The sequence below is a fragment of the Penicillium angulare genome, assembly GCF_028827245.1.
Source record: "Penicillium angulare strain IBT 27051 chromosome Unknown utg000004l_segment0_segment0, whole genome shotgun sequence".
NCBI classification, from domain to species: domain Eukaryota; kingdom Fungi; phylum Ascomycota; class Eurotiomycetes; order Eurotiales; family Aspergillaceae; genus Penicillium; species Penicillium angulare.
The window spans coordinates 4,915,302-4,940,495 of NW_026623163.1; the positions used below are offsets into that span (position 1 = coordinate 4,915,302).

The 25,194-nt window shown below is 47.2% G+C and overlaps 8 protein-coding genes across 8 annotated transcripts; 4 read left to right on the forward strand and 4 right to left on the reverse strand.

Annotated features, from left to right (window-relative positions):
- Window positions 1-3,753: 3,753 nt before the first annotated feature.
- N7478_005722 (60S ribosomal protein uL4) lies at window positions 3,754-5,096 on the reverse strand (the record flags this gene model as incomplete). The annotated part of the gene is made up of 3 exons (XM_056921936.1): window positions 3,754-4,667; window positions 4,834-4,928; window positions 4,987-5,096. The coding sequence occupies 3 exons, from the start codon at window positions 5,094-5,096 to the stop codon at window positions 3,754-3,756; spliced, it is 1,119 nt and encodes a 372-aa protein (XP_056779973.1).
- A 723-nt stretch (window positions 5,097-5,819) lies between these two features.
- N7478_005723 (lytic polysaccharide monooxygenase AA11 family protein) lies at window positions 5,820-7,022 on the reverse strand (the record flags this gene model as incomplete). The annotated part of the gene is made up of 1 exon (XM_056921937.1): window positions 5,820-7,022. The coding sequence occupies one exon, from the start codon at window positions 7,020-7,022 to the stop codon at window positions 5,820-5,822; it is 1,203 nt and encodes a 400-aa protein (XP_056779974.1).
- Window positions 7,023-10,273: 3,251 nt separating this feature from the next.
- N7478_005724 (IMPACT family protein) lies at window positions 10,274-11,266 on the reverse strand (the record flags this gene model as incomplete). The annotated part of the gene is made up of 1 exon (XM_056921938.1): window positions 10,274-11,266. The coding sequence occupies one exon, from the start codon at window positions 11,264-11,266 to the stop codon at window positions 10,274-10,276; it is 993 nt and encodes a 330-aa protein (XP_056779975.1).
- A 1,622-nt stretch (window positions 11,267-12,888) lies between these two features.
- Window positions 12,889-13,293, forward strand: N7478_005725 (uncharacterized protein; the record flags this gene model as incomplete). Its single annotated transcript, XM_056921939.1, has 2 exons — window positions 12,889-12,988; window positions 13,049-13,293. The coding sequence occupies 2 exons, from the start codon at window positions 12,889-12,891 to the stop codon at window positions 13,291-13,293; spliced, it is 345 nt and encodes a 114-aa protein (XP_056779976.1).
- A 410-nt stretch (window positions 13,294-13,703) lies between these two features.
- On the reverse strand, window positions 13,704-15,608 carry N7478_005726 (putative aromatic amino acid aminotransferase; the record flags this gene model as incomplete). Its single annotated transcript, XM_056921940.1, has 3 exons — window positions 13,704-14,760; window positions 14,830-15,388; window positions 15,476-15,608. The coding sequence occupies 3 exons, from the start codon at window positions 15,606-15,608 to the stop codon at window positions 13,704-13,706; spliced, it is 1,749 nt and encodes a 582-aa protein (XP_056779977.1).
- A 1,031-nt stretch (window positions 15,609-16,639) lies between these two features.
- Window positions 16,640-18,788, forward strand: N7478_005727 (LCCL domain-containing protein; the record flags this gene model as incomplete). The annotated part of the gene is made up of 2 exons (XM_056921941.1): window positions 16,640-17,103; window positions 17,174-18,788. 2 exons carry the CDS (start codon window positions 16,640-16,642, stop codon window positions 18,786-18,788), a joined length of 2,079 nt encoding a protein of 692 aa, XP_056779978.1.
- Window positions 18,789-19,196: 408 nt separating this feature from the next.
- On the forward strand, window positions 19,197-21,903 carry N7478_005728 (uncharacterized protein; the record flags this gene model as incomplete). The annotated part of the gene is made up of 7 exons (XM_056921942.1): window positions 19,197-19,262; window positions 19,363-19,386; window positions 19,519-20,176; window positions 20,232-20,530; window positions 20,578-21,009; window positions 21,062-21,303; window positions 21,366-21,903. 7 exons carry the CDS (start codon window positions 19,197-19,199, stop codon window positions 21,901-21,903), a joined length of 2,259 nt encoding a protein of 752 aa, XP_056779979.1.
- Window positions 21,904-23,210: 1,307 nt separating this feature from the next.
- Window positions 23,211-24,893, forward strand: N7478_005729 (putative choline transport protein Ctr; the record flags this gene model as incomplete). Its single annotated transcript, XM_056921943.1, has 3 exons — window positions 23,211-23,710; window positions 23,776-24,713; window positions 24,766-24,893. 3 exons carry the CDS (start codon window positions 23,211-23,213, stop codon window positions 24,891-24,893), a joined length of 1,566 nt encoding a protein of 521 aa, XP_056779980.1.
- Between the last annotated feature and the right edge of the window lie 301 nt (window positions 24,894-25,194).

Below are 25,194 nucleotides of genomic sequence, written 5' to 3' on the forward strand. Positions count from 1 at the left end.
CGAGCCCCGGGGTTCGTACTTGTTGCGTATTCCTTTTCAAGGTTGCGTTGTTGTCTTGTTATGCAGTATACCCTCTCCGCTTCGAGTGAGGAAGGTATCGAATCGCAGAAAGATCCCATGTGCAATAACGACTTGATCCTGGCATTTAAAAGACATGAAGGTAGTACGCCACCGCATGTACTCATCTACTACGGCCAAATCATTTGCTCTACCATAAATTAAGACCAGGGTACTTAGGTGGCTAGAATTTAGCGCCGGCGGAATGGGAGGAAGCCTCGCCATAGAAAAAAAAAGTTCATGGCATTAATATAATTCAATTTAAGATTCGGGGGCTTCATAGGTCCGGGGAGACAGTCCAGGTCTGGTTCCTGGACTATGATAGCCGCTACTACTGTACTGCAACTCTACTACTGCATGCCGGGGTCATAGACCTCAAGATGTTTTGCATCGTCCGTGCTCCCTCCACAGATTCTGGAGTAGCGTCGGATTGACTCCCGGTAGTGTAATTGTCTCTGCGCCGCCCCTGAACCAAATTCGTGTTAGGTGAGACATGCATCCTATACATGGCAAATCGTTGATTGAGGATCTGCAAATGGAGACTTCCCCTAAATGGGCAGGATTCAATTTCCACCTAATGAAGCGTTACGGCGTAGGGAGCACAGCACAAGTGGTGGTGGGCTTGAATTTTGGAGGCTTTATTTGTTTGTTTTGTCAAGTTCTTAATTTATTAAATTTTAGTTTGTTTTTCTTACTTTCTTTTTTTTTTTAAAAAAAAATAATATTTTTTTTAACACAAAACTGGATGATTCGCGTTACTCCGAATGGGCGGCTCATATTTTAACCTGTGATATTGCTATGATTGCTGACCAACTTGACATCCCTCCATCGTATTCATCATATTAATCGTACAGGGCACCCATTTACAGATGTACAAGTGTTCAAATAAATTAAATGATGACCTCCAACCCGAATGATCCTGTCGGCAGATAGCAGAATCCGTGCCCATCAAGCCAGCTGTTCTCAACGTCTCACCGACTGACGCCTTAGATCGGAGTAGAAAATTTCTCCGACGTTGTCTCATCAAAGACCGCAAAGTGGCTTCCGAAAGGATCTCGGTTAATCCTGGTACCTGATCCAGGTTGCATTCTAGGCAAAGCCTACGCGTGGATCGTCCTTTCTATCCGGCTCCGGCTCCATACAATTTTTAACTTATAGTGGGCTCGCTAGACAAAACCCGCCCGTTGTAGCTCGTAACTTTGCATCTCACTTTCGCATGCGTGTTATTCGACGATCGCATCGTCACTAAGAATCCTCCGTACCTACATAAGGAACATAAAATAAATAAATAATAATAATAATAAATAAAATAAAACCAATCGAAACTCAAAAGACAAAGGGCGCGGCCCCGGGCACTCAATATCTAGCCCTGGTGTCATTCTACAGCAAGCCTCAAAAGTCAATTGTCAATTCTCCGGTAAAGTTGAGATCCCGGTCCGGCTATAGCATTTGGCAAGTCGACCCCAGCAGCAACCTTACTTTCCTTCCACAACACGCGGAAAGTCCGCGCCGCCCGAGAACTGACGTACATCAAGCTCCACTCCGGCCGAATCAGGCCCCTCCGTCCTGGGTACTATCACCCGTGGACCCTGACGGCTGTTCTTGGCGTCAATTTATGTTTGTGATCTTCGTCGCTTGGACACTGTTCGGTTCGAGTTTTCCGACTACCAGCGTTCGTCTGTGTCTGTGCCCTTATTTCAGAGGAGAACTTGTATCATTATGACTAATTGTAGTAGCATACATGAACCTCACCTCTTCATACAATTATGAGGACGCATTCATGCTTAGGAGTGCCCACGTGTCGAAATTCAAGAGATGAAGTGATATGTTGTCATATTAGATCATGGCGGGCCGGTATCATCTTGTAAGATCCTATAACCCGGTATTTGTTTAAGTTTTTCAAGGCTCCAGAGCTTTAAGTTTCAAGATATTGGGCCGTTTGCAAAGCTCTCGTAACTCTCGTATCCTAATGTACAAGTTAAAATATTGTATGGAAACCCCGGGTACATACATTTCTCAAATGATCTGCGCTATGCAACCCTGGGAATCGGCGCCTGCCGCCAAAAGTCAAATAAATTGAGCTTCTAGAAGCAAGAACATGTGAAGCTAAATCGAGTTAAGCGAAGCAAATAAGATTTTCAAGGCCTTCTGCTTTGCCCCGATTCACCCATAGCTCCATCGCTTAACGCAGGATATACCTTCTTCAGCCTCAAGGCTCCAATGTTTATTTGCGATCGCCGCTCTCCGTGTATAGCCCGTCCGGAACAGCATGCATACATCATGATATTCATAGTAAGGTCCACAGGTGACAGCTTCTAGGGTTGCAACTTGACCTGAAGATTCAATTTATTAGTGGATCAAGTCAACGGACTCCGCCTAGTTGAGCTTCTTTTTGAAGTTTTTATTATGCAGATTTTAGCTCAATCTAATTAGTACGACACAGCCCCTGACCATCCGTCTGAATTTGCATCTAAAATTTCGGTATTAATTGGCTTCATAATGCCTAGGCAGCGATCAGTGTCATGGTGCATGTGATCAGTATACGAGTTGCTTGTGTGAACGTGTCGTGTATACTCGGCATACTGATCATATGCGCATGGAAATGATTTGGTCGATCCGTAATTGCATGGGTATTTTCTTTGTCTAGGTTACGTGGTCTGAATGTATTTCATCGCTCATCTCTTGTTGGTGATAGTTAGTATATGCCACTCTACCTGTCAGAAATTCAGCGGACTACTCACACCTGGGCACCTAGCAGATTGGAGCTATCATCTTACCCCATATACCTACGCTATGCATGAATCCTCGAATCAGTTCCACATTGTTTCGCACATGAAATATAGAAAATACAATAGAGGACCGTTTCCTGGGCTACTTCAAATCTGAATTTTGCACCTCGAAGTGGAGTCTCGTGGCCTAAAGCTCAAAGTTCTTCTTCAAGCCATTACTTGGTTTACTCTACCACAGAGCTGATCCTTTCCACCTCCCAAATAGCATTTATTGGATTTTTATATAGCTTTAAGGAATGTCCGATGTCTTTTGAGTGAGAATAGGCTGAATTATGAAGAAAATTGCAAGTGTAAAGTGGAATTTGTCAACACCTGGGTTTAAGTTCCAGAGCAATATATAGTAGCACCTCACATCCGGGAGCTTTCAGACACGACGTTCACAAATATACCTATAAACTCCATTGCTTTTACATATCAAGAATAATGTCAATCTATACTATCTCATGACAGGGTATATGGCAGGCCGCGGTAGAAGTTTCCATCTTTTACCAAGTTGTCAACTCCAGTTTGCTGAAGGATCGAGCCAACTTGATCTCGGTTGACTTCCAAGGGTTGTAGAAGATACAGACTAAAGAATGTAAACCTTGGAAGCTCGATGAAGCAGAGCATATCAAGTAGCATTCAGAGTGAACTATGTCAAAATTCCAAAAAGAAGCTTTACTCGTCTCCTTAAGCAACTGACATGCGAAAAATGAAATAAGAGGAATAATAAGTGACAACTACAGTTCTACGCTACGGATTACCCACCATCTTAGCACTAGATTGCCGTAAGAACGCAACAAGATAAGAACGTAACCATCATATATTATACTCCGAATCGAGAGCCAGGGGTATTGCAAAAAGGCATTGATTCATTTTTGCTCTGAGACTACCATTTTTTCAAACATAAACAGGAAAAGACCAACGCTTATTCCTCAGTGAGAGTGTTGAGGAAAGTCTCGTTAGCGCGAGCGGGCTTGCCGCCCTCAACAGACTGCTGGCCAAGTTTCTGCTTGGAGTAAGCACCAGCGTAGGGGTTGAGGCGGAGCATGACCTGCTTGTTGCGGAGAGGGTTCTTCTTCTGGACGTTGACACGCTTGGTGCGGGCCTCACCCTTGGGGGCGCGGAGAACGGACTGGATTTCAGAAGAGTTGATGAGACGGGCAAGGTCAGCGTTGGCAACCTGGCCGGAAGGAAGGAGGTAGTCCTTCTTGAGGGCCGAGGGAGTGGTGGTGGTACCGTAGACCTGGTCGAGAGCCTCGAAAGCGGAGGAGGTCCAGACGACGAAGCGGCCGAGGTGACCACCGGGGGCGAGCTGGAGGAGGTTGAGGGCGAAGACGGGGGAGGTCTCAACACCGGGGATGTTGCGGAAAGCACGGACAAGCTCCTTGCCGTCAACCTCGGGGTTGTAGACAACGAGAGGACCGCGGCGCTGGCGGTGGCGACGGTTACGGAGCTTACCCTTACCGGCACGCAGCTTGCGGGACTTGGTGACCTTGACGAGCTCATCACCGGCACCGATGGCCTGGAGAAGGGCAATGGCGGCCTTGGTCTTGGTCAGGGCAGCGCCGGAGAAGGTCTTGGACTCAATGACGAGGGGAACCTCGGGGACGTTGGCGACACGGTGACCACGGGCGAAAAGGAGGGCAGGGACGGAAGAAGCAGCAACGGCGGAAGCAGTAGCGAAACGCTTCTGGTTCACGTTGATCTTCTGGTGCCACTTGCGCCAGACCTTGGTGGGAGCGAACATACGACCGGAACGGCACTGGTTACCGAAGGCAGCCTGACCGGCACGGTGAGTACCACCACCAGAGACACGGGGAATACGAGCAACAGCACGACCTATTCAATTGAAGATGATATCCGTTAGCAAATTGTCCCGTCGAAGCAATTGGGCCTCCTCCCGCAGTGAATGAAAATTCTTGCGTTCCACCCCCACTTTTCATGATCTCGAAAAGATCCCCAATTTGCATCTGAAATCAAAGGATTATTTTTGGTGAAAACGTACCGGTACCCCAGGACTCAGCAGAGGTCTGCTCGCCAGCCTTCTCGCTCACAGCGTAGGGCTGACGCTTGTTCTTGGCCATACCGGTGTGAACCTGCCTGTAGAGCCGTTAGCATTTCCACCTCGGACCTCAAACTTTTATTCATGGAGTCGTACTGGACGATATCCGGACGGATGGGCGCAGAGAAAACAGAGGGCAGGGTGTGGGTGGCCCCGGAGGGCTTGCCCTCAGCCGTGGCGATCGAGACGGTAGGGCGGGTGGCCATTGTTGTCGTTCGGTGTCGTTGGTGAGGTTGAAGATCAAAGGTTTCCCAGTATGGCCTGTCCTGTGGATTTTTTCGCTTACTGAGCTAAGCCCAGTCAGTGCGGGAATCAACCCTAAGCCCTGATTAACCATGTTCGGACTAGCGCCACCACTAAATATGACATAATCATGTAGCCCCACTTGCTCCTTCCTTTTTGGGTTTGTTGACATGCGCTTTCGTGGAGAAGGTGCGATCCACCTATCAATGGGTCATTGTTTCTCACTAAGAAGCCTGGAGCTCACCTTAATCTTGCAAGGTTGTTATGTTATTCCTCCATCTTGCTGATGATCACCGTCCACTATAGTCCACATGCTGTACATTTTAGTTTCTCTGCGTATGAAGCGCATGTCTGATTCTCCGTCCAAGGCTTTGACTACAGAAACACAATCTACTCGTACTCAGAGAACATATGAATAATTGAAATCTTATAATTGGTCACACTGAATTTCATCAAAGCTCATGAGGCCGATCTCCCATATCTAAATATTGTCTCTTAACATTTACAGGACGAAAACACAACATGATGTGCCAGAAAAAGAGAAAAGGGGTCCGCCCTAGGGCGTCTATCTAGGGCGGAAACGAAGTGAAAGAAAAAGAGGCAAGAACCAAAAAGCACATTTGAATGCGAAGAAAACCTGCCTAAAAGAGCAGGGCAGACAGTATCCGAGCCAGCAGATACTAAGTCTATGCGTGATGAGGGGCCCCAAGGGCACGCTTGCGGAAACGGAGCTCCGAAATAGCACGAGCGCGCTTGCTGGCAACCACCGTCAAATCTGAAGTCTTACCAGAGGTGCATTCGGTACCCGAGGCCATTTGCTGAGCAACAGACCAGACGCCCTCTGCGCAGCGCTGGAAGGAGGAACCGGCGATGCAATTCCATTCACCCTCGGGGCTGCATGAGCCGCTTAGAGTACCAGTGCTGGAAGAGGTGCTGCTTGATGGGGAAGCTGGGCTGACAGTCGAGGCAGAAGAAGCCGTGGGCTGAGGAGCAGGGTCACTTGTCGGGGCTGCAGTAGTAGTTGCAGCAGGCTCAGGGGCCTGGCTAGCGGTTGCGGTACTAGCCTGTGTTGCTGAAGTTGAGGTCGAACTGGAGTCTGAGCCTGAGCCCGAACTAGAGCTAGAATCGGAGCCCGAGGCAGTGTCACCTGAACCAGCAAATGTCGCAGTACCGGTACAAGCTGTTGAACCTTCCTTAGCCAGATTGGCAGCCTCGCCGAGGTACTCGATATCATCACCAGGCTGGGGGAAACGGATATCGACGCCCTCTGAGGTAGTGCAGCCGTTGACGTTTGCAACGAACATGGGTGGGTAGCTAGATGATCGCTTCTGGACCTTGTCGACGGGCTTGGCTTCAACTTCCTCAGATCTCTTAGAGGAAGAGCCGCTCTGGACAGTGACTGGAGCGCAGTTCATGTACATCTCGCGGTTGCCGATGCGGTTGAACCAGGTCCAGGCCAGAGTGTATTTTCCAGCCGCAATACCGTCGGGAATGGTGAAGTTGAAGGTGTATGGGTCAACCATGGTGGCACCGCCGGAGAGATTGCCGTCCACATTAGCTGGGCAGCCACCCTCGAAGGACTTGATCACCTGCCAATCAGTGTCCTTGGTAGGCGTCAGATCCGTGGTCAGACTGATCTGGCATGAACCACCACCGTGAGTGGCACTGCCTTCAAAGGTCAAAGGCTGACTTTCTCCGATAACCATCACATTCTGCTCGCTAACCGCGTAGGTATCCGAGCGAAGCTTGCAGGGGAAGTCACTGCCATCGGCGGCCAAAGGTGAGTTGTTGAGGGTGTCCTTGCCATAAGGAACGGGCTTGGTCATGATCATGTGGGCATTGGCGATAGAGGCGCTCAAGGCCGCAATGAGGATCGATTTGGCATACATGTTGGAAATATAAAGACAAACTTTTTCTGTGGTGTTTGGTCGACAAGAATTCTCAAATTTTGTTAGATCTGATTCGTACCAGACGAATTGGACCAGACTGAAAAGGATTGGTAGTACCCGTGGAAGTATAAAAATATCGTGCGAAGACTAATTCGGTGTTTTAGCAATAGAAGATATAAAATACATGGAAAGTCTAGGTCGTTTTTATAGCTGATCATTGATAGATCTTGACATATTGTCGACAAGGCAGAAACAGCTTGAGCGTACAGGCAACAATCGCCATGCACAAGCTCATTGAATGAGACCAAACGACGGGTATAGAGCGAATAAAGAGTGACCTACTGTTGTGGCAGACTGAATCAAGCTGATTCAAACGAGAACAGCCAAGTTCTTTGACTTTTTTACTTGTTTCAAACAGGCTGACTTTTTGCAGATGTATAGAGGCACCGTATTTTCCAAAGAAGAGCTTGAAGGAATGTAGAAGTGTCTTGCCACAGGCAACGACAACAGTGTTTAAGATGACAAGGAGAGAAATAAAGACAGGACTAGCCCGCTCGGTATCAAACCGTGAAAGGAAGGAGTGAAAATGTAAAAGAATGAAAAGAGAAGAGAAGATGTCGAGATGCACGAGAAGAAGAGAAAAAAAGGAATCATGCATAGGCGCTGAAAGATCTTATATACGCGCCGTTCAGTCTCTTCATCTGGCAGCAAGGTGTGACCCTTTTTTTCCGACAGACCCTGAATGACGACCCAGTCAAAGCACCCACTGCAATCAATCGGATACTCTGAAAGTTTGATCTCCTCCACAATTCACTAGCCGAGCAACATCTTGACGATCGCATTCCCATTTTGCCCAAGCCGCAAGACAGGTCAGGGGCTAGTGGAATTTCGAGAAAGCTGGGATGTTTCATCTCTGGCTTCGTCAATTGCATAGATCTGACGGAGGTGATGGGTGGATTCTGCCAGTTCAGCCAGTTAGAGAGCAGAACGCAGACACTCTATGGCTTGCGATCTACCTGTTCCAACCAGGCCGGGCGGCTGGTGAGGAAGCCAACCACCGCACAGACAGGCGGCAAGAGTGACCCCTCCGATCCGCCCCTTGGTAAACAGACCTCTTCCCCGTGTCGCACCATTCATTTTGAGGACCCAGGGATGCCATGTGCCCGGTCCTCCCGACTATAGGATTGGTTGCGGGGGTCAGCCCCTTGGCGCCTACAGCTTCTTGTCAGCGGGTCCGCCACCAATCAATTCACGGAAGAAGGAGAGATGCCACCGCATAATGGAAAAGGTTTGGACCAGGTTACTCTCGTTTCATCCCTCTTCTTGGTTTGACAGCTCCACTGTATACTACAACAAACAATGCCCAGGAAAATAGAATAATAAAGTGATCGGTCTTACAACCGTGATTGGCATGTCCATGCAACTATGTGATTGCATGGTTGCGACCTATAGAACCACATCGTTTGGCAATGACGCAGTTGCCTCCTGCATTTGAGACATACAGAGACACATGGCAGATGAAAGCGCTTTCGTGCCATTCCCAATGGAGAGCCTTAGAATAATAATAATAGCCTTGTTCTACAGAATACTATGCGTGTATATTATCTTCTGCATGGAAAATTATAGGAAGCTACCCACTGGGGCGATCGCATTGCCCCCATGGGCCAAAAATATTGCTAGTAGATCCACATTTATGGGTAATGTATAATCTCTTAGAGGCCATCGAGAGGAATCTCAAACAATGGTCGAATGAGCCGGTTCAAGGGCGGAGATCATGGTGGATTTCCGGGGAGAAGGGCAAGTGTCAACCGAACTCTGTTTCAGACTCCCCCACATGCTGTTGGACGTCATTTCTTCATCTCAAATTTTCAAATGCCTTTGAAAAATTATAGGAGCTATCATTTCCTTTTTACTCCACTATGAACTACCCACTATGAACTACCCACTATGAACTACCCTGAAAATGCCTTCATTTTCTTGTTTGGGTTATCAGCGGCTGAGTCTTCCGCAGTATCTCTACTTCTCCACACCCGAACCACTGATCAAGATGTCCCGAGGTTCCGCAAGGCCCAAAATTTGAAAGCAATGAGTAACTAAGGCTGTTTCAGGTTGACAGCAGATCCATCATACCTGTTAAACCTGTCTCTCGGGTATGGATCTATAGAGTCACAACTAGTTGTCTCAACTTTCAGATTGTCGCCCCTGCTAATTTCATCTGTTCTTGGCATCTTCTGACCCAGCTCGGCTAACAGCTTAGCTGTGGATAAAGTGGAGGCGCTTATAGCATGTTCCTTATAGATGAGATTCTCAGGAACTAGATCGCGAGCTTCTCCGAGCAATGTTAAACTTCTCGTACCATGGTACGGTTGTAGTTCGGCCCCTTCAGCTCATAATTAAAATTAAATTAAGGCGCAAACTGTTAATAAACAAGGAAGTTGTTCTTGGTTCTTGATCAGTTTGTAGATATTTGTCATTCTCGTGAGGTTGATCACAATCAAATGAGCATCAAGTGGCTGTCTGGATTTTCTGGACTCGCATGGGCTTAACTTCTTCGCACAAGTGCTGACAGTGGATGTCATTTCTCAAGAATGAGCAGTCATGAACCTTAGAAATGCGTTACGGAGATGCTCGGTGCGCAAGAAATGAATGGTGGATATCGTTGAGAAGACCTTATCTTGATGTTTTGTTAATATTTTGTTGAGCTTTGTCGAGGTCCATGTGGCCTGCAGGACCCATGCGAAAGATTGAAGCGAAATGGTCCACGAAGCCCCCGGGGAAGCTTTGAAAGGTAGCATGGGAGACAGAATCAAGGAAGTTGTCAACGAGGTATCTTCTATTCTTCACATTGCATTCTAACGATCTATCAAATAGAACTTTCTTACATGGAACAGTCTTCTGATGCTTGTCCCCCAAGCAGAGCAATTGGTCAACGTAAAGTGATGGTACAGTCATCGAAGTCAGGTTTCCTCTAGGGATCCCTATAGAAAAGCCATTCGCCCTTCTTACTGTCCCAGGCAAATAACAGTGGGGGTCTGAGCTCGTGGTAGGCCTGGAAAGCAACATGACGACGTCGACCTTGTTACCAACAGAGCCTTTCCTCATCCGAGCTCAAAACAGCGGATGATTTCTGAGACTGTAGAGTCCTCTGATATGATTCGGTCGCAGTTCCTTGGAACTTCCATTGGATAAGTTCACTGGCTCTGGCGCTCGTGGCACACTGATGCTGTGCACCGGCTCTCGCCATTGTTTTCTCATTTCTTTCCTTTCTTCTTGCCTTTTTCAGCATTAGCAGAGCTTTCGCTGCGCACAAATCCACCCTTGACCAACGCGTCGCGGCCAACATCGTTGATTAGTCGAAATCGTGCCGGTCCAAGGTGAATCCCACCATACCAGCGAGATACCACGACCAGAACATTCCACACATCCATCAACTGCATGACGTGTAGCAAGCGAGCACCAGCAGCCGTTTCGCCGTCGTCGTCGTAGTCTTGAATCTGTGTCTCAGCTCCATTTGAACTCGCCGAAGCCCCATCCTTCTTTTGTTTAATGCGCCACGCACTAATATTGTGGGACGCGACCGCAGCTTTCTTATCAGTAGCAGTGAGGTAGTCCAAATAAGACTGTGCCTCAGTGAGATCGGACACTTGCACTGCTCTGGCCAGAAACACAGATTTCTTCTCAGTTACCACATCGGAGAGAATCCAGTCCGGAGGCGCATCGAGTCCAAATGCATCTTTTATTGAAAGGGCCGCAAAACTCTCCACGACGTGCGAAGTGGCCGATGTAGATTTATCCGGTGTTACCGTCTGGTTTGCTAACTGTCCATTTTGTGCAGATGGTAATTCTCCGGCACCAGCATCCTTGACTCCACCGATATTCAATTCAGGAAATACCTCCACCGCTTCACTAATCACGTCGAACAAGCATACAGCGCCCGGCTGCCATGTTCGTTGCACAATGTCCTCCAGCACATCTACAGCGATTTTCCCTTCTCCACGTGCGGCCGTAGATGCCGTACCAAGAATATTAGGCCGAGTCCCGGGGTATTCAGTGCCGAATGAAATTATAAAGGAGAGATGAGGTTGACCGGGCAGCTGGAGCGTTATCGTGGTTTGCGCATTGTCGCTGGATGATGATGTGGCTGACGAGCCGTCTAATGTGATGGTGTCGGGTTCATATATGGCGTTTATGGCTTCGATTTCTTCGGCCAGATCTCGATTCTGTAGGTCATCCAATTGCGACATTGTTCTGCATGGCTTGCAAGGTTGTGAACAGGAAGATGTATAGGATTGGCCGACTGCGGAGAACTTTTGGGAAATTATTGATTTCCCCGCAGATGCTTCCTCAGGCATCAAGGCACCACTTTATGGATAATTGGATGTACTATATCATGCCACTGGGAACTTTTATGAGCATATTGTGAGTAGTACGCAGAGCTTACGTAGATCGATATTGAAGATGCAGTTACATTCAATTGCCGAGCAAGGAGCACTATACAATGAAACGCCACTTAAGCCTTGAAACACGCAATGCATCTACTCTCTGTTCCATCTAAATTACAACGTCAGATGGAACACTCGCTAGAACTTTGGAAATGACAACATGGCAAAACTGCCACGTCAATGAAACCTTGACGCTTGTCTCACAAAAGTCAAGATTTGACGGAAATCACGAGGTTCTTCCGTGGTATCGTTCTGTTCGGGTTTAAAATTCAAGGATATGCTTGGGTCACCTTTCGATGTACCACCCGAGCAGCTGCAGAAAGTTGATCAAACAGAAGACAAAATATCGGTAGACTTTGGAACGACTGGATACTGATATTGTGCAAGTTCTGCATTACCCACCAAGGTCTCCTGCATACAATTCCTAATCTTAGAATCATTTACATACACCACGGTATATGCAGGTGAAGATTAGCGTTCCTTGTCGTCATACAGTCAAACCTGTCAAAGTTCGCGAACCCGTAAGCCGAGCTCTTGTGAGATCCCCAGGTTTTTGTCTTACAAGCTATTGAAACTCAGCAGCAGCTACCCCTGCAGCGACTTACTCTTCACCACTCCAATCGGTCATCATCAAGGTACTTTCAAACTTAACAGGAGACACGATGGCAAATCTTGTCATACAATCCACGTATTCGCAAAATAAAGCCGAGATACATGGAATAATGTACCTAACTCGATGGAAGCAGATTAACAGACTTTCCACATGCTTCTTTGGTGGTACTGCTAAAAGAGCCTGTAATTGGCTACATATGAAAGACGTTTTTTCCCGAGAAGCTTCATCTAGGAGTTTTATCATTACTACTGGCTTGTCGCATTTGTGGACATGGAAATATATGGGGCATCTGAAGAGACGCACTTGTACTTCTACTGATGATCTGGGAATGACGATGAACCCTGGAAGTTGCAATTCTAGAAAAACAGCACTATAGGATGTGCTCTTATCCGTGAGAATGTTTCACGGTTGTACCGATTTCCTCTCAGCACATGAATGCTGAGCAAATAGGCCACCTCAAACAAGGTAATTCTTCCCCACATTTGACTTCGAGCATTGGAAGACAGGGAAACTTGGTCACTGGCGTTGATTACGGTGCCATCGGTGAATATTGAGATCCCAGCTTTGATACCGGTTCGGATGAGACCCTGAGATAAAAATGGTATCATAAGATTAGAATTGTCAATATTTAAAGAGGCTGCCATCACGACCTGAGACTACCACTTCCTGTTTATCTTGCAATTAGTCCATAACCTCAAGTTTTCATTGAACTACAGACTTCTAAATATTACTGTGAGATTCTCTCGCTGAGGCTTTTCCATACCACAATAATGATTTAACAGAAGTGAGGCATTGAAACATATTCACCATAATGAAGTTGACTTTGTTTTTGACTTTGCTTGGTCTGGCGAGCACGGTGGTTGCTGTCGTTGAGCAGCGTGATGATGTATACAATGATGAGGCCGCTAAAGGTAAACTTTCCTTCACTATGTAAGGGGTCCACTGAAATTGCTAATTACAAGTCTGTATAGAATGGAAAGTAGTCGCCCGCGCAGAAGAAGCGACGGAGGGTGCCCAGGTTGTTCAAGATACTGAGCAAGTTGGTGGCGATGACAGATGGGGACCGGGTCGTGGCGGTCAAGGCCGCGGTGGATGGGGAGAAGGCCGAGGAGGAGGTGGCGGAGGTCGAGGTGGTGGATGGGGAGGAGGTCGAGGTGGTGGATGGGGAGGAGGCCGAGGTGGTCGGGGTGGTGGAAGAGGAGGGGGATGGGAGTAGATTTACTAGTAGCTTGGTATATCGAGTGGGAGGGCTGTACGTTGAGCTGAGGGCTGCCGCATGCATGTTAAGTTGTGGGTATTCTGAAAAAAATCAAATGAAAATGGCCACTGTCAGGTAAAAAACTATATGCCATAGCTACGTATACAGTCTTTATAGTCTTGTGTATACTTCAAGTTTGACTTCAAGTTTGCCTTCAAGTGCTTGGAAGCCCGGGTGTATGTGTGTGAACATGGACATCCCATTCAACTTGACAGTGATTGAGACATCCTCGTATTGTGGTAGTCGTTCAAAAAGGGGGGAAAACGTCAGCCATAATTTTCTAAATATCAAGTCATTGACAATTTGCTATCTTCGTGTATCTACATCCCAAGTTGTGCTGCTCAATCATTATCCGAATTCGGTATTAATCAATAGCTCGTTGCTGAAAAATGGGCCCTGGAGCCTGCCCGTACCGCTAGCATATCTAAATTAGAAATATCATCTTCCAAGTCATCCAAATTCTTGCGTTTCCAAAACGATCGGAATCCATGCACAAGTCTGCTAGTGAATGGTGCAACTTCTTCAAGGTCCATCGGTGCGAAAGAAATGCGTATATACCTGTGAGCCCGCTCTAAAGATTTCGAAGTAGGAGCAAACATGCTGCCTGGGCCAACTAGGCATAGAGTCGGCTTTCGTGTCAAGTGAACCCAAAGAGCCTGAGAGATCTTTTCAGAGCTATATTGGGATCGAAGAGGATGAGTCTCAAAATACACCTCTATCCAGGCGAACATGCCAGCCTTTGGCCAAACGAAGTTAAACATCTGGATACGGTCAATTATTTCCCAACCGTCAGCCTGATTTGTGGTTGCAGAGGGGAAGCTCTCGAAGTCTTCTGAGAGAAAGAACTTGTTGTCTTCTAGAATGGTGCACATGGCCTGCATGCGCTTCTCATAACCGGCTCGCAACCCTTCAAGCCAGCGGACCCAGCCGGCCATCTGCCACCCTTTGCCTTCTCGTACCTTGGAGACTCGAGACTTTGAATCCCCACATTGGTTTCCCATAATAGTTTCAGCAATAATTGATTGCACAAATCCAGATGGTTGCTGCGTGGAGGATTCAGTGATACGAGTCAGACGTTCGATTATAGCGGGCTGAGCAGTAATCCAGCCAAGTCGACTACCCGGAGCAATGGTCTTCGAGAACGTGTCGAGTCTTACTACTCGGCCATCGGTATCAATTGATAGATATGAGGGAACCAATGAATCGAGAAATGAATAACCCGACGACTTTCCTTGCTTCTTATTGTATCGTGACGATGTACCTGATAAGCCACGTGCATGTGCCTCCATTTCGTATGCAGATGGGAACTGCAAGTTCCAGTATGGCTCGTCTTCAACAACAACCACGTCATATCTTTGACAGATGGCGTATATTTCCTTTTTCCGTTCGATTGGCAACACAGCACCCGACGGATTTTGACCAACCCTGTTGTTTTATTAGTTCAAATGCTCTTAGCCTTCCCGGAAATCAACAATGAGTTCAGGCTCTACTCACGTCACCGTATACATAACATGAGGCCGACGACCCTGTCGAAAATTCCAATTTTCTAACACGTCAGCGAGGCCTCCTTTGCCTGAAGCACGCATCCCCTCGCCATCCATCGCCACGCCCACTATATTCAAGCCCAAAGGTTGAGCAGTTTGAATAGCATTCATGTATGTAAACTCCTCACACAAAATTCCTTCTCGTTGATGAACCCAATCTCGGTGCGGATTCCAAGGATTGACAAAAAGATCAAGAGCCTTAGAAAAGCCGTCGGTATTACCACAGCTTAGAATGATATCTGCCCCTCCTTCATAGGGCACATTGGGATGGAGATGATTGCGGACAAATTGGCGTAGGAAAGCCAATAGGGCAGGATATCCTTCAGCAGTTCCATACTGAAGAGCAGTAGTCAAGTCTATCCGTGTTTGAATGTCGGCGGTTTGCGATAGTTTAGGTACATTAACTCGATCTGGTTTTGAGTCTGCGTCGGTGCTGGGCTTTAGGCGCTCTGGCTTGGCGACTGTGGCCTCGAGCGTGTCATAAGGGAAGTACGCCGGGTTTGGTAAACCTGTAGAGAATCATCATGAGTCGGACTTTGTTCATTTGTTTTGTTGATCTGTTTTGGTGAATTGTTTGGGGGACAAGATAATGTTACCTCCCGCGAGATTGGCAATGCCCGGAACAGAATAATACTTGTAGAAGCTTTTCACAGAACTGGGGATACGATTTTTGGCAGTATAGGAGTAGTGGTGCGACAAGTCTAACGGCTGTGGGGCTGTCACCGTCATGTTGATCGCTGTACCTCAACGGTCGTGCAGATGTCAACGGGATGATCAACTACGAAGTCCCAGGAGGTGAGGAAAGTGACAGATAAGGTCAATGGAGCCAAAACGGGTCTATACTTCTATTTCTAATCTCCGAGCACCCCGTATCCTACTAAATATCCCCGCACGAGCCTCGCTTGATAAGCAAAGCCGTTGAGACCCGGCCGTTCCACTATATTTGCTAAAAAGTTGTTTGATAGGACGGATAACAGGGACTAGACTGCCGAAAGGAGCTAGCCATGGAAATAGAAACCAGGAATAAATCCTGTCGGAGCCAAACCGTCTTAGTGCATTGATAGATGTTTCTTTGTGCGGGTGGGTATCAGTCCTCGTTCTGGTGCTGGAGCGACTTGACTCCAATAAGCATAGATAACATGTGCATATCCAAGCTTGGGGATGACAGGCAGGGGGGAAAGTATAATGCTTATTTTTTTGTTGCATTATCCTGCGTTAGGGCCCTGTCAGCGAAAGCATAGCTGTCATTTTCCAAATATTAAATGTTGAGATAGAATCAAATCCAGTAAACCTATCGATCATGCCTAAATATGGACCAGGAACCAGAACAAAGGGGACTTTGCACCTGAACAGTCATGTGACGACTGTGAACTGGTCAATGTCAACCTTACAGTAGTGCCCCAGGTCACCGCCCTCGAATCCGCCTTTTGGCCCCCGCGAATCCCCATCTCCATGATCGATCTCCTTTGTATCTCTCTCTTACAACATCCACTCTCTTATCTAAACCCGCTTTACTGAATTCGCCTTATATTAGTACTCACTGGTCCGATCTTTACAGTCATTCTGGGTGTTTTGGTGCTCTAGTGTCCCGGTTCCTGGTGATCCTCCGCCTTCTCAAGGAAACCCACTTTTTGGAGACGATCCCCACTGTTTTCGACCCTAGCGTGCCGACCGCTCCGACACCGACATCATAGCCTTCACATTCATTCACTTGCTTTATAGACCTTCTTTCTATTTTTCTAGAGTACCCTTCAACAGCCATGCTTGGAGAGGGCCGTGACGAGGCCGGTCGACTATATGTCCCCCCTTTGATCGAAGATGATGATCGGATGCTCAATCCCGATGCTTCCGAAGATTTCCCGCCACCTGATGTTGAATCGGGCAGCACCTTGCCCATCTGGTTACAAGAATCATCCAAGTCTTTTCGATGGGGCTGGGTTCCATTGCCATTAAGAAAGGCCGGACGTGCGACTGCAAATTGGGTTAAAGGACCGGATCCTCCCCATATGCTGCTGCTAAAGCCTCTATTTCCCCGCTTGCAGGAGCTGCCCGTTCAGTATCTCGAGCGCTTCTTTCCCAAGCGCAAGCACAAATTATTCCTACTTTTTCTGATATACCTATCTTGGTTCTTGCCATGGTTTTTGGTTCTTCTGGACTCACGTTCTTCTGGTTATATTGAGGGATATGGGCAGCTCCAGACACTCTCATGCGGTACCACTTTATGGTACGTCATAACACGATATTCAAAATGGGTTGAACTTGACTAATCCCTGCTGTTTTTTTTAACTATAAAGGAGGTCCGACAATGGTTGCGGCCTTAACGGTAACGATTGCCGACCCTTTTCAGAGTCGACCATCGCCTTTCGCTGCCCCGCAAATTGTGGCGATTTAAAATTGTTAGAGCCCCATGTTGTGGGCAACCATTCTTTTAACTACCAAAGTCTTGTGATTGGAGGCCCGCCACCGCACTCATCTGCCCCTGCAGTATACCGTGCCGACAGCTTTGTGTGTCAAGCGGCGATGCACTCCGGTGTCATTTCTAATGACGGCGGTTGTGGCGTTGTGAAACTCGAAGGTGCTGCGCACTCATTCCCGTCCGTGAAACAAAACGGGATTAAGTCAGAATCTTTCCCATCGACCTTCCCAAAGTCATTTAGCTTTCTTCAGCTACCTTCCTCGCAAGCCCATTGCCCGGCTGACCCCCGCTGGACCCTTCTTGGGGTCACGGCGGCTGCGATCGGAGTGCTTTGGCTTTTCTGCACATCGCCGCCAGTACTATTCTTCAGCACGTTTTTCATCGTGTTTTCTCATACCGGTCTTGTTGGCGATCCGCCTTCCTATCCAGGTCTTGCTGATCTTGTCTCCACTCTTTTGTCTCGACTACTCCCGGCATCATTTGTCGTTTTTGTTCTATACAAGTTCTGTGCCGCCCCTCTTCTCCAACCAATCACTTCGCCTATTTATCAACTTGAAAAGCTCATTCTGTACCTCCCGCCGCTTTTTATCGGCGCCCTGAACAACTATACCTTCGCGCGATTGATTCCCCTCCAGCGACTCACACCAATGGATATACAGCAACAACCCGGTGCAAAATTGGCACTAGCCTTGGTCATTCCAACCGTACTTACAATCATCCTTACCCAAGCGTGGCAAATTCGCCAAGGTGGTTTACTGCCGCGTTACCTGAAGATCTACTGCAGCATGGGTTTGATCATCCTCATTCTCTTACCACTTCCCGGCCTGCGACTCCGGATTCATCATTATATTCTGGCTATGTTACTGTTACCTGGGACTGCCTTCCCCACAAGGCCATCGTTGGTTTATCAGGGTTTGCTCCTTGGTCTTTTTATCAATGGCATTGCTCGGTGGGGGTTCGCTTCTATCATTGAGACACCTGCCGCTCTAGGGGAACTAGCTCCAGGTCGCGCTGGAGGTAATGCTTGGTGGGGCTCAACATATCCCAATATCACTGATGCATCCGTAAAGATTTTCTTACCGGGTACGGGATCCAATGAGACCTATCCTGGCAATGGCAATATCACATTTTCTTTGTGGGAACCCGAACGAATGGAAGGCCTTGGTGTGGATGGGATTTCGGTTTTGCTCAATGATGTAGAGCGTTTCCGAGGTTATCTGGATGAAGACAAGAGCGGAGAATTCACTTGGCATCGCCACGGTCATGATGGGTTGGAATTGCAACAGCCGCCCGTATTCGTGCGCCGAAGCCTTGATGCATCTGATTTCGAAACCCAGTCTGTCCTTATTACAGGGAGCGATCCATCTGACAAGCCTGACGATTTGTTCTTCCGGTTTGCATTCCTCCGGGGCGCCTCGGCTGGCAATTACGGACCCACCGGAGTTTGGCAAAGTGACGGGTCTTGGAGTTCCCCAGCTTCCCCTAAGGCCTAAAGCATCGAATGCATTTTCCTTGTCTTGCGTTTCATCATCTCTCATTTCTTTCTGCTGGATAGAAGAAGACGATATATTGGGGGGCACGTGTGTGCTGGACGCGCTCTGCCGCCCTGTTGAGTGGTAGAGCCTGAAGAGGCGATTTGCTCTACAACATGACGACCCGACACGCTAAATTAACATCATGGGTGTCGATAGCTTTGTCGGGATTCCATGTATTTACGAGTTTACAATAGAACATCCTTTACTGAAGATTATTAAATAAGTAAATATCCCAATTTCATAGAGATTATAGACACGAGGCACGTGATCATGGCGTCCAGGCAGCACCGCTTTTACCCGTTGACATCCATCCCCCTAGTAAATGCAGGTGCGCTTCCCCTTGTGTCATCTTCACCAAATCCTGCCATGGAACCCGAGGGCTCCGAGAACGACGAGCACCAGGTGCCAAGCAGCAACTTGGCCCGACGCGCAGTATGTACATGATTACTATCACTCCAATCCACTACGTATAAGTTACTAGTGTGGCAAATCCAGTTATTGTAGATTAATCAATACACTAACATTTATCTAGTGTGATCAATGCCGTGCTCGAAAAGTGAGTAAAAATATTCATGGGCGTTAGCCAATGCATGGCATGGAATATTGATGTAGCTTTTGCAGATCCGCTGTGATAAACGCTCTCCATGCGCAAATTGTCGCACTTCAAAAGTTATCTGTCGATCTACAGGCGAGGGCCAAAAGCCACATGAGCCTCGAAGGCGAGTCCTTATCTCTAGTCAATAGTAAGTCATCTGAATCCAGATGGTTGATGATTTGGGTAAACCCAAAACATTCGGTCGGCGCGTTGACAAGCAAGCGCAGTGAGCACAAGATAGATTTTATTGAAGAGCGACTAGGCGGCATCGAAAAAGCTCTGCAGGAGCTAGTCGCTGCATCTCGATCGCATGTGCATACACCCAATGGATCTTTTGGACCCCCTTATCGATCACCTATACCAAATGCTCGCGTTAATTCTCCTGCGGTGAAACTTGACCATGCGGGCCTCAAAGGCCCGGGGTATACGTCCAACTTCGCTATTGAGCAACATGATCTAAGCTCTAGCTTTGAGGGGAATTCATCTCTCGCAGCGCACTCGGTATACGCTCGGGAATTCTTGGAATCTGCCGTTTCGCATAGCACGCCCGAAGTCTTATCGAGCCCGAAAATAAATGAGGCACTGTCATCATTACGCCGAATTGTGGAATTGCAGAATAAACGCCGGGAAACCGATCCACAAAGGGCTCATTTTCCCAACCAGGAGAGTAAATTGGGCTCTCGTTGTGATATTCGTGAGCTGAAAATGCCACCGCAATCAGTCGTTTTGACAGTGTTGAGGGAGGTGAAAGGTGCGATCGACCGCATGGCGAAGTTTATGGGCTCTATCGCTGATGTACTTCTCAGATAATCCGCCGTCTACGTTCGGTGGCTTTATTCCCTTCTTTGACGTAGATTACTTCATCGAGACATGTCGACAAGTCTACTTCTGCACCGATGAATATTCTGACGCAACATTCATTTCTGCTAATTTTGGACTCTACTGCCTTTTCATCGAATTGACATATGTAGAGAAGGACCCAGCTATCCGTGACGAGTATCAACATTATGTACAGATGAGCAAGCATAATCTGGAGGCAGCAGTAGCCAGCTTGAATATTTTGATGCCGGTGACCAACGAATCCATTGTTGCCCTTATTCTTGGAGTAAGTCCTCCCGCTACAATTTGCCATGAGGGATCTAATTATAATAGGCAATGCACGGCCTTGAAATTTCCAAGCCATCTGTAGGTTGGACACTGGCTTCAACAGCTCTCCATATGTGTCAAACCTTGGGCTACCATCGTTTGTCCTCCATGGAGCATGATACCCCGGCAGTTAGAAAGCAAAAACAGCGTATATTTTGGTCACTATACACTTTACTAAATTTGATGGCTCTTCGGCTTGGTCGGGCGTCGCCCATGGAAGACTATGACATTGGACTGCCCCCTCCCTCGGAGACGTTCGATGATGGCACAATATGGGGTAAAGTATGCGCCTTGTGGACAACGCAGGCTACGCTCCAAAGCAAGGTATACACTCTTCTGTATAGTCCCGCTGCTCTGAATCAACCCGAAAGTCAAAGAGTTTCCCATGCTCGTCGTCTGGCTGCAGAGATGAATACAGAAATTATCGAGCCATTTGAAGTATGTGGACCCCATAGAATACAAGTTTCAAGCGAGATGCTGATCATAACAGTCCATCATGTCCACCAGGCTTGATTTGAATGATATGGATATTGTTTATCTTCAGACTGACAAGGTCAGTCGGCTCGCGATTCTGACGTTAATATACCGCGCGATACCTGCCGAATCAGGCTCCTCCGGCACATTCATACCAGAATGTATTGAAACAGCCCGAGCCTCACTGCAATGTCACCAAGGATGTGTTGGCTCCTTACAAGAAGCCAGCGAGGTTATTCGCTGTTCTTATATGCACTGGTAAGAACCACCGCAGCATACTATTTTCTCAGACGCGCGATAAAGAAACTGAAAGTTAACAGGGCCGTCCTACTCTCGCCATTCGTTCCGTTCATAGTAATGTTCTGCCACGTAATTGCAACATCCGACGAAGACGATCTCACTCGACTCGACGACTTCGTAGCCTCTCTTCACCCACTTTGCTCGTTTTCCCAGGCCGTTGATCGCCTCCACAATATTTGCTCCGTTCTCGCTACCGTCGCGAGACTGTACGTTGAGACTAAAACTCGAAGTAAAGCGGAAAAGGATCAGAACCTTGCTTCAGTCGGACAGGAGTTTGATGTCTATCTCAGTGCCCTGGGACTGGCACCTGGAAATACCATGACCAGTTCGGGGTACTTCCAACCCGATGTACCTGGCATGCAAGTCGAAGCTCCGGAGTCTACTGCACATATGCAGGACTTATCTATGCTGGCTGTTCGGTCACAGCGTTCGAATCATGAAGCACCATCTATTACCGAGATTTCACAAGCAGCACAGTTGGGAAATTGGTTCTCAGGGAATCAATACATGATGGGTCTTTTGGAGGAGGATCTGTTTCAGTTTAATCCCAACGGATGATCACAAAAAAACAGTTCCCCTTCGGGATTTGCTTTTGATCCTCAAACCGGCCTGGTTCCTATTTGTTTGATTATGTACTAATGAGGCAAATCTACCAGCAGTGGATTTTTGCCAACAAAACAACCTTCGATTATCACGCTTCTCACAGTTCCGAGTCTGTATATTATGAAGAAATTAATGACGATATGTCACACTTTGAGCGCAGGAAGCCTGATAACTATAGTGACCTCACCTGTCTAGTATAATCTGGGTGGAGATGAATAATCTTATTTAATAGGCTATTCGATTTCCCGATCAAAGTGAAAATAGCGTTGTTAATTTTTGAACACCCCTTTTCAAACGCGAGTCAAGTCTAGCTAGATTTTAGTTCTTGCTCCCTTATATCTGCCCGATACATCACATTTTTCATCAATGACGTCGATTATGAAAAATCTCGCATTCTGGTCGCACCAACCTATACTAAGTGGAGCTTTAAAAATTTTATCGGTCGGCCATGCATAAAACGAGTGTTTCGGAGACCAACGCTGCCCGAAATCGGTTCACTTCCGAGCAGAAAGGGGGCTCTTTTGCCCTGTGTGGTGGATCTCAATGGATATAGCGCCGGCAATTAGATGGGGCAGACCCGCCCAATGACGATACCCTCAACCGAACATCCGTTTGAACGTCGAACCGGTTTGGGACACACGTTTATCCACAGACTGAAGATGCTCGAGCTTCATAGGCTGATGTTTTGATTTCGGAGCAAAGCGAATCTTTTGGTGTTAAAGGGTGCTGTGTTCCCCGGAATACTTGGTTTCTTCATAACATTCGATTTTTTCGACATTCTAGCACTCGTTCTTGGGCTTCCTTTTCAAGTTCTCATACTTTATTTTTATACACTCGCCCTTCCTTTCGCTTCTTCGATTTGCTTGAAATACAGAAAGGCTTGAAGCTTTGAATTGACATGATTTTGTGTTGACATTATTTCCATAAAGAGACAAAGCTTCATTATATTCAAGTTTCACACCACTATCGCGTACGAATTCGCCCTGGACTACATTCATTGACTGCACTTCAATCCCTTTGCGACCTCGAAAGTCCCAATTGCAACATAGCAAACCAGCATATACCCGTTCATCGCGTCGATAATCCAACAGCACCAATACCCTAGCGAACTTTACCGAGCACGACTACCTATTCCCTCCACATGCAGCATTTGTCCTGAGTGATTAAATTATATTGTGACCTGCGCAACAAACTCAGCAACAGAAACCCGAGCACCAATAACCAATAATATTCGCCGTATATAGACTGATCGACATCTCAAAATGAATCGCTTCGATCTCGAAAAGACAGCAAACGCCAAACCCTGTTCAAGCGACAATGGTTCTACTAAGCTGACAGACTCCGATTCCGACGCGGCCAGACTGGCTGAAATGGGATATACCCAAGACTTGAACCGCAACTTTTCAATTCTCTCTCTCATTGGAATTGCGTTCTGTATGTCTAACTCATGGTTTGGTATTTCTGCGTCCATGATTACGGGTATCAGCTCTGGAGGTACAGTCCTTATTGTCTACGGATTACTCTGGATCACTTTTATATCGCTTGGTGTGGGAGCTTCGCTTGCTGAGCTTGCAAGTTCCATGCCAAATGCTGGTGGCCAGTATTTTTGGGCTTATGAGTTAGCTCCTCCAAAATATGCTCGCTTCGCCTCCTATCTGACTGGTTGGTTTGGATATGCGGGAGCTATCTTTGCATGCTCAAGCGTTGTCCTTGGCTTGGGCGAGGCTATTGTGGGCATGTGGCAATTAGGCCACCCAGACTTGTATGCTTTACTACTCATGTTGAATAATTCGAGAAATCTCAAGCTAATCAATTTTCCCTATTCAGCGTGGTCAAAGCATGGCACATCGTTGCAGCTTACCAAGTGATTAACTTCTTCTGCTTTCTTTTCAACTGCATTGGCAAGTTGCTTCCGGCCATTGCGAAAGCTACGTTGTACATCTCTTTGGTATCTTACTTGGTTATTCTTGTCACTGTTCCAGCATGTGCGCGTCCTCATGCAAGTGCAGAATTTGTCTTCGGTCACTTTTCCAACACTACAGGATGGAAGTCCGATGGTATGGCATTCATCGTTGGATTGATCAATCCAAACTGGATCTTCGCGTGTCTTGACTCGGCAACTCATCTTGCTGAGGAGGTTCCTGAGCCAGAGAAGAATATTCCGATCGCTATCATGGCCACTGTCGGAATTGGATTCGTGACCTCGTGGACGTACTGCGTATCAATGTTCTTCGGCATCAAGGACCTTGATGCTCTAGTCAACTCTACCACTGGTGTCCCTATCTTACAGCTCTACTACCAAGCCTTGGACAACAAGGCTGGTGCTATTGTTCTCGAGACTTTGCTGTTTGTCACTGGTATGGGATGTCTGATTGCATGCCATACATGGCAGTCTCGCCTTTGTTGGGCATTCGCGCGTGATCGTGGACTACCAGGCCACCAATGGCTAGCCAAGGTCAACCCGACTCTTGATGTTCCTCTTATCTCTCACTCCGTGAGCTGCTTTATCGTTGGTCTTCTCGGTCTATTATACCTCGGCTCTTCGACTGCATTCAACAGCATGATGACTGCGTGTATCTCGCTTTTGTATGTCTCTTATGCCATCCCGGTTCTCTTTTTGTGGTACCGTGGTCGTGATAACATCCATCACGGTCCATTCTGGCTTGGGAAACTTGGCATGGCTGCAAACGTTGTGACAATTTTGTGGACGATCTTTTGCATTGTCATGTACTCTTTCCCATCCACTATGCCAGCAGAGACAAGCAGTAAGTTCATATCAAAATTCTAGAATTGGAATCCTTGCTAATTCTTTCGCAGCTATGAATTACGTCTGTGTGGTGTATGCCGTGGTGGTTTTTATCATGGTCGTAGACTGGTTTGCGCGTGGAAGTCGTTCGTTCAAGTCGAACGAGTCTTCGGAAACGAAAGTCGAAATCATGGAATAAGTAGTTAAACCGTTGCAATTATTTCCGCAACATGCTTTCACTACTATTTGTATAAAGTTCTCTCATATATTTGAAGGTTGGCTTAGCATAGCTGGAGTTCAAATGGGCATATACAGCCCTGGAGCATTTTTGCATTCAAAATCAAATTTTGTTCAAAACAACATCATATGGACAATTCCCGGAGTTTATATAGTCGCAGCACTACTAGTATACCCACAGATCATTTGGTGATCCAATCTTGGATGACGATGAAAATGATTGAAATTATGTGATCATGAAGATCTCGGAAGCGACCGACTAA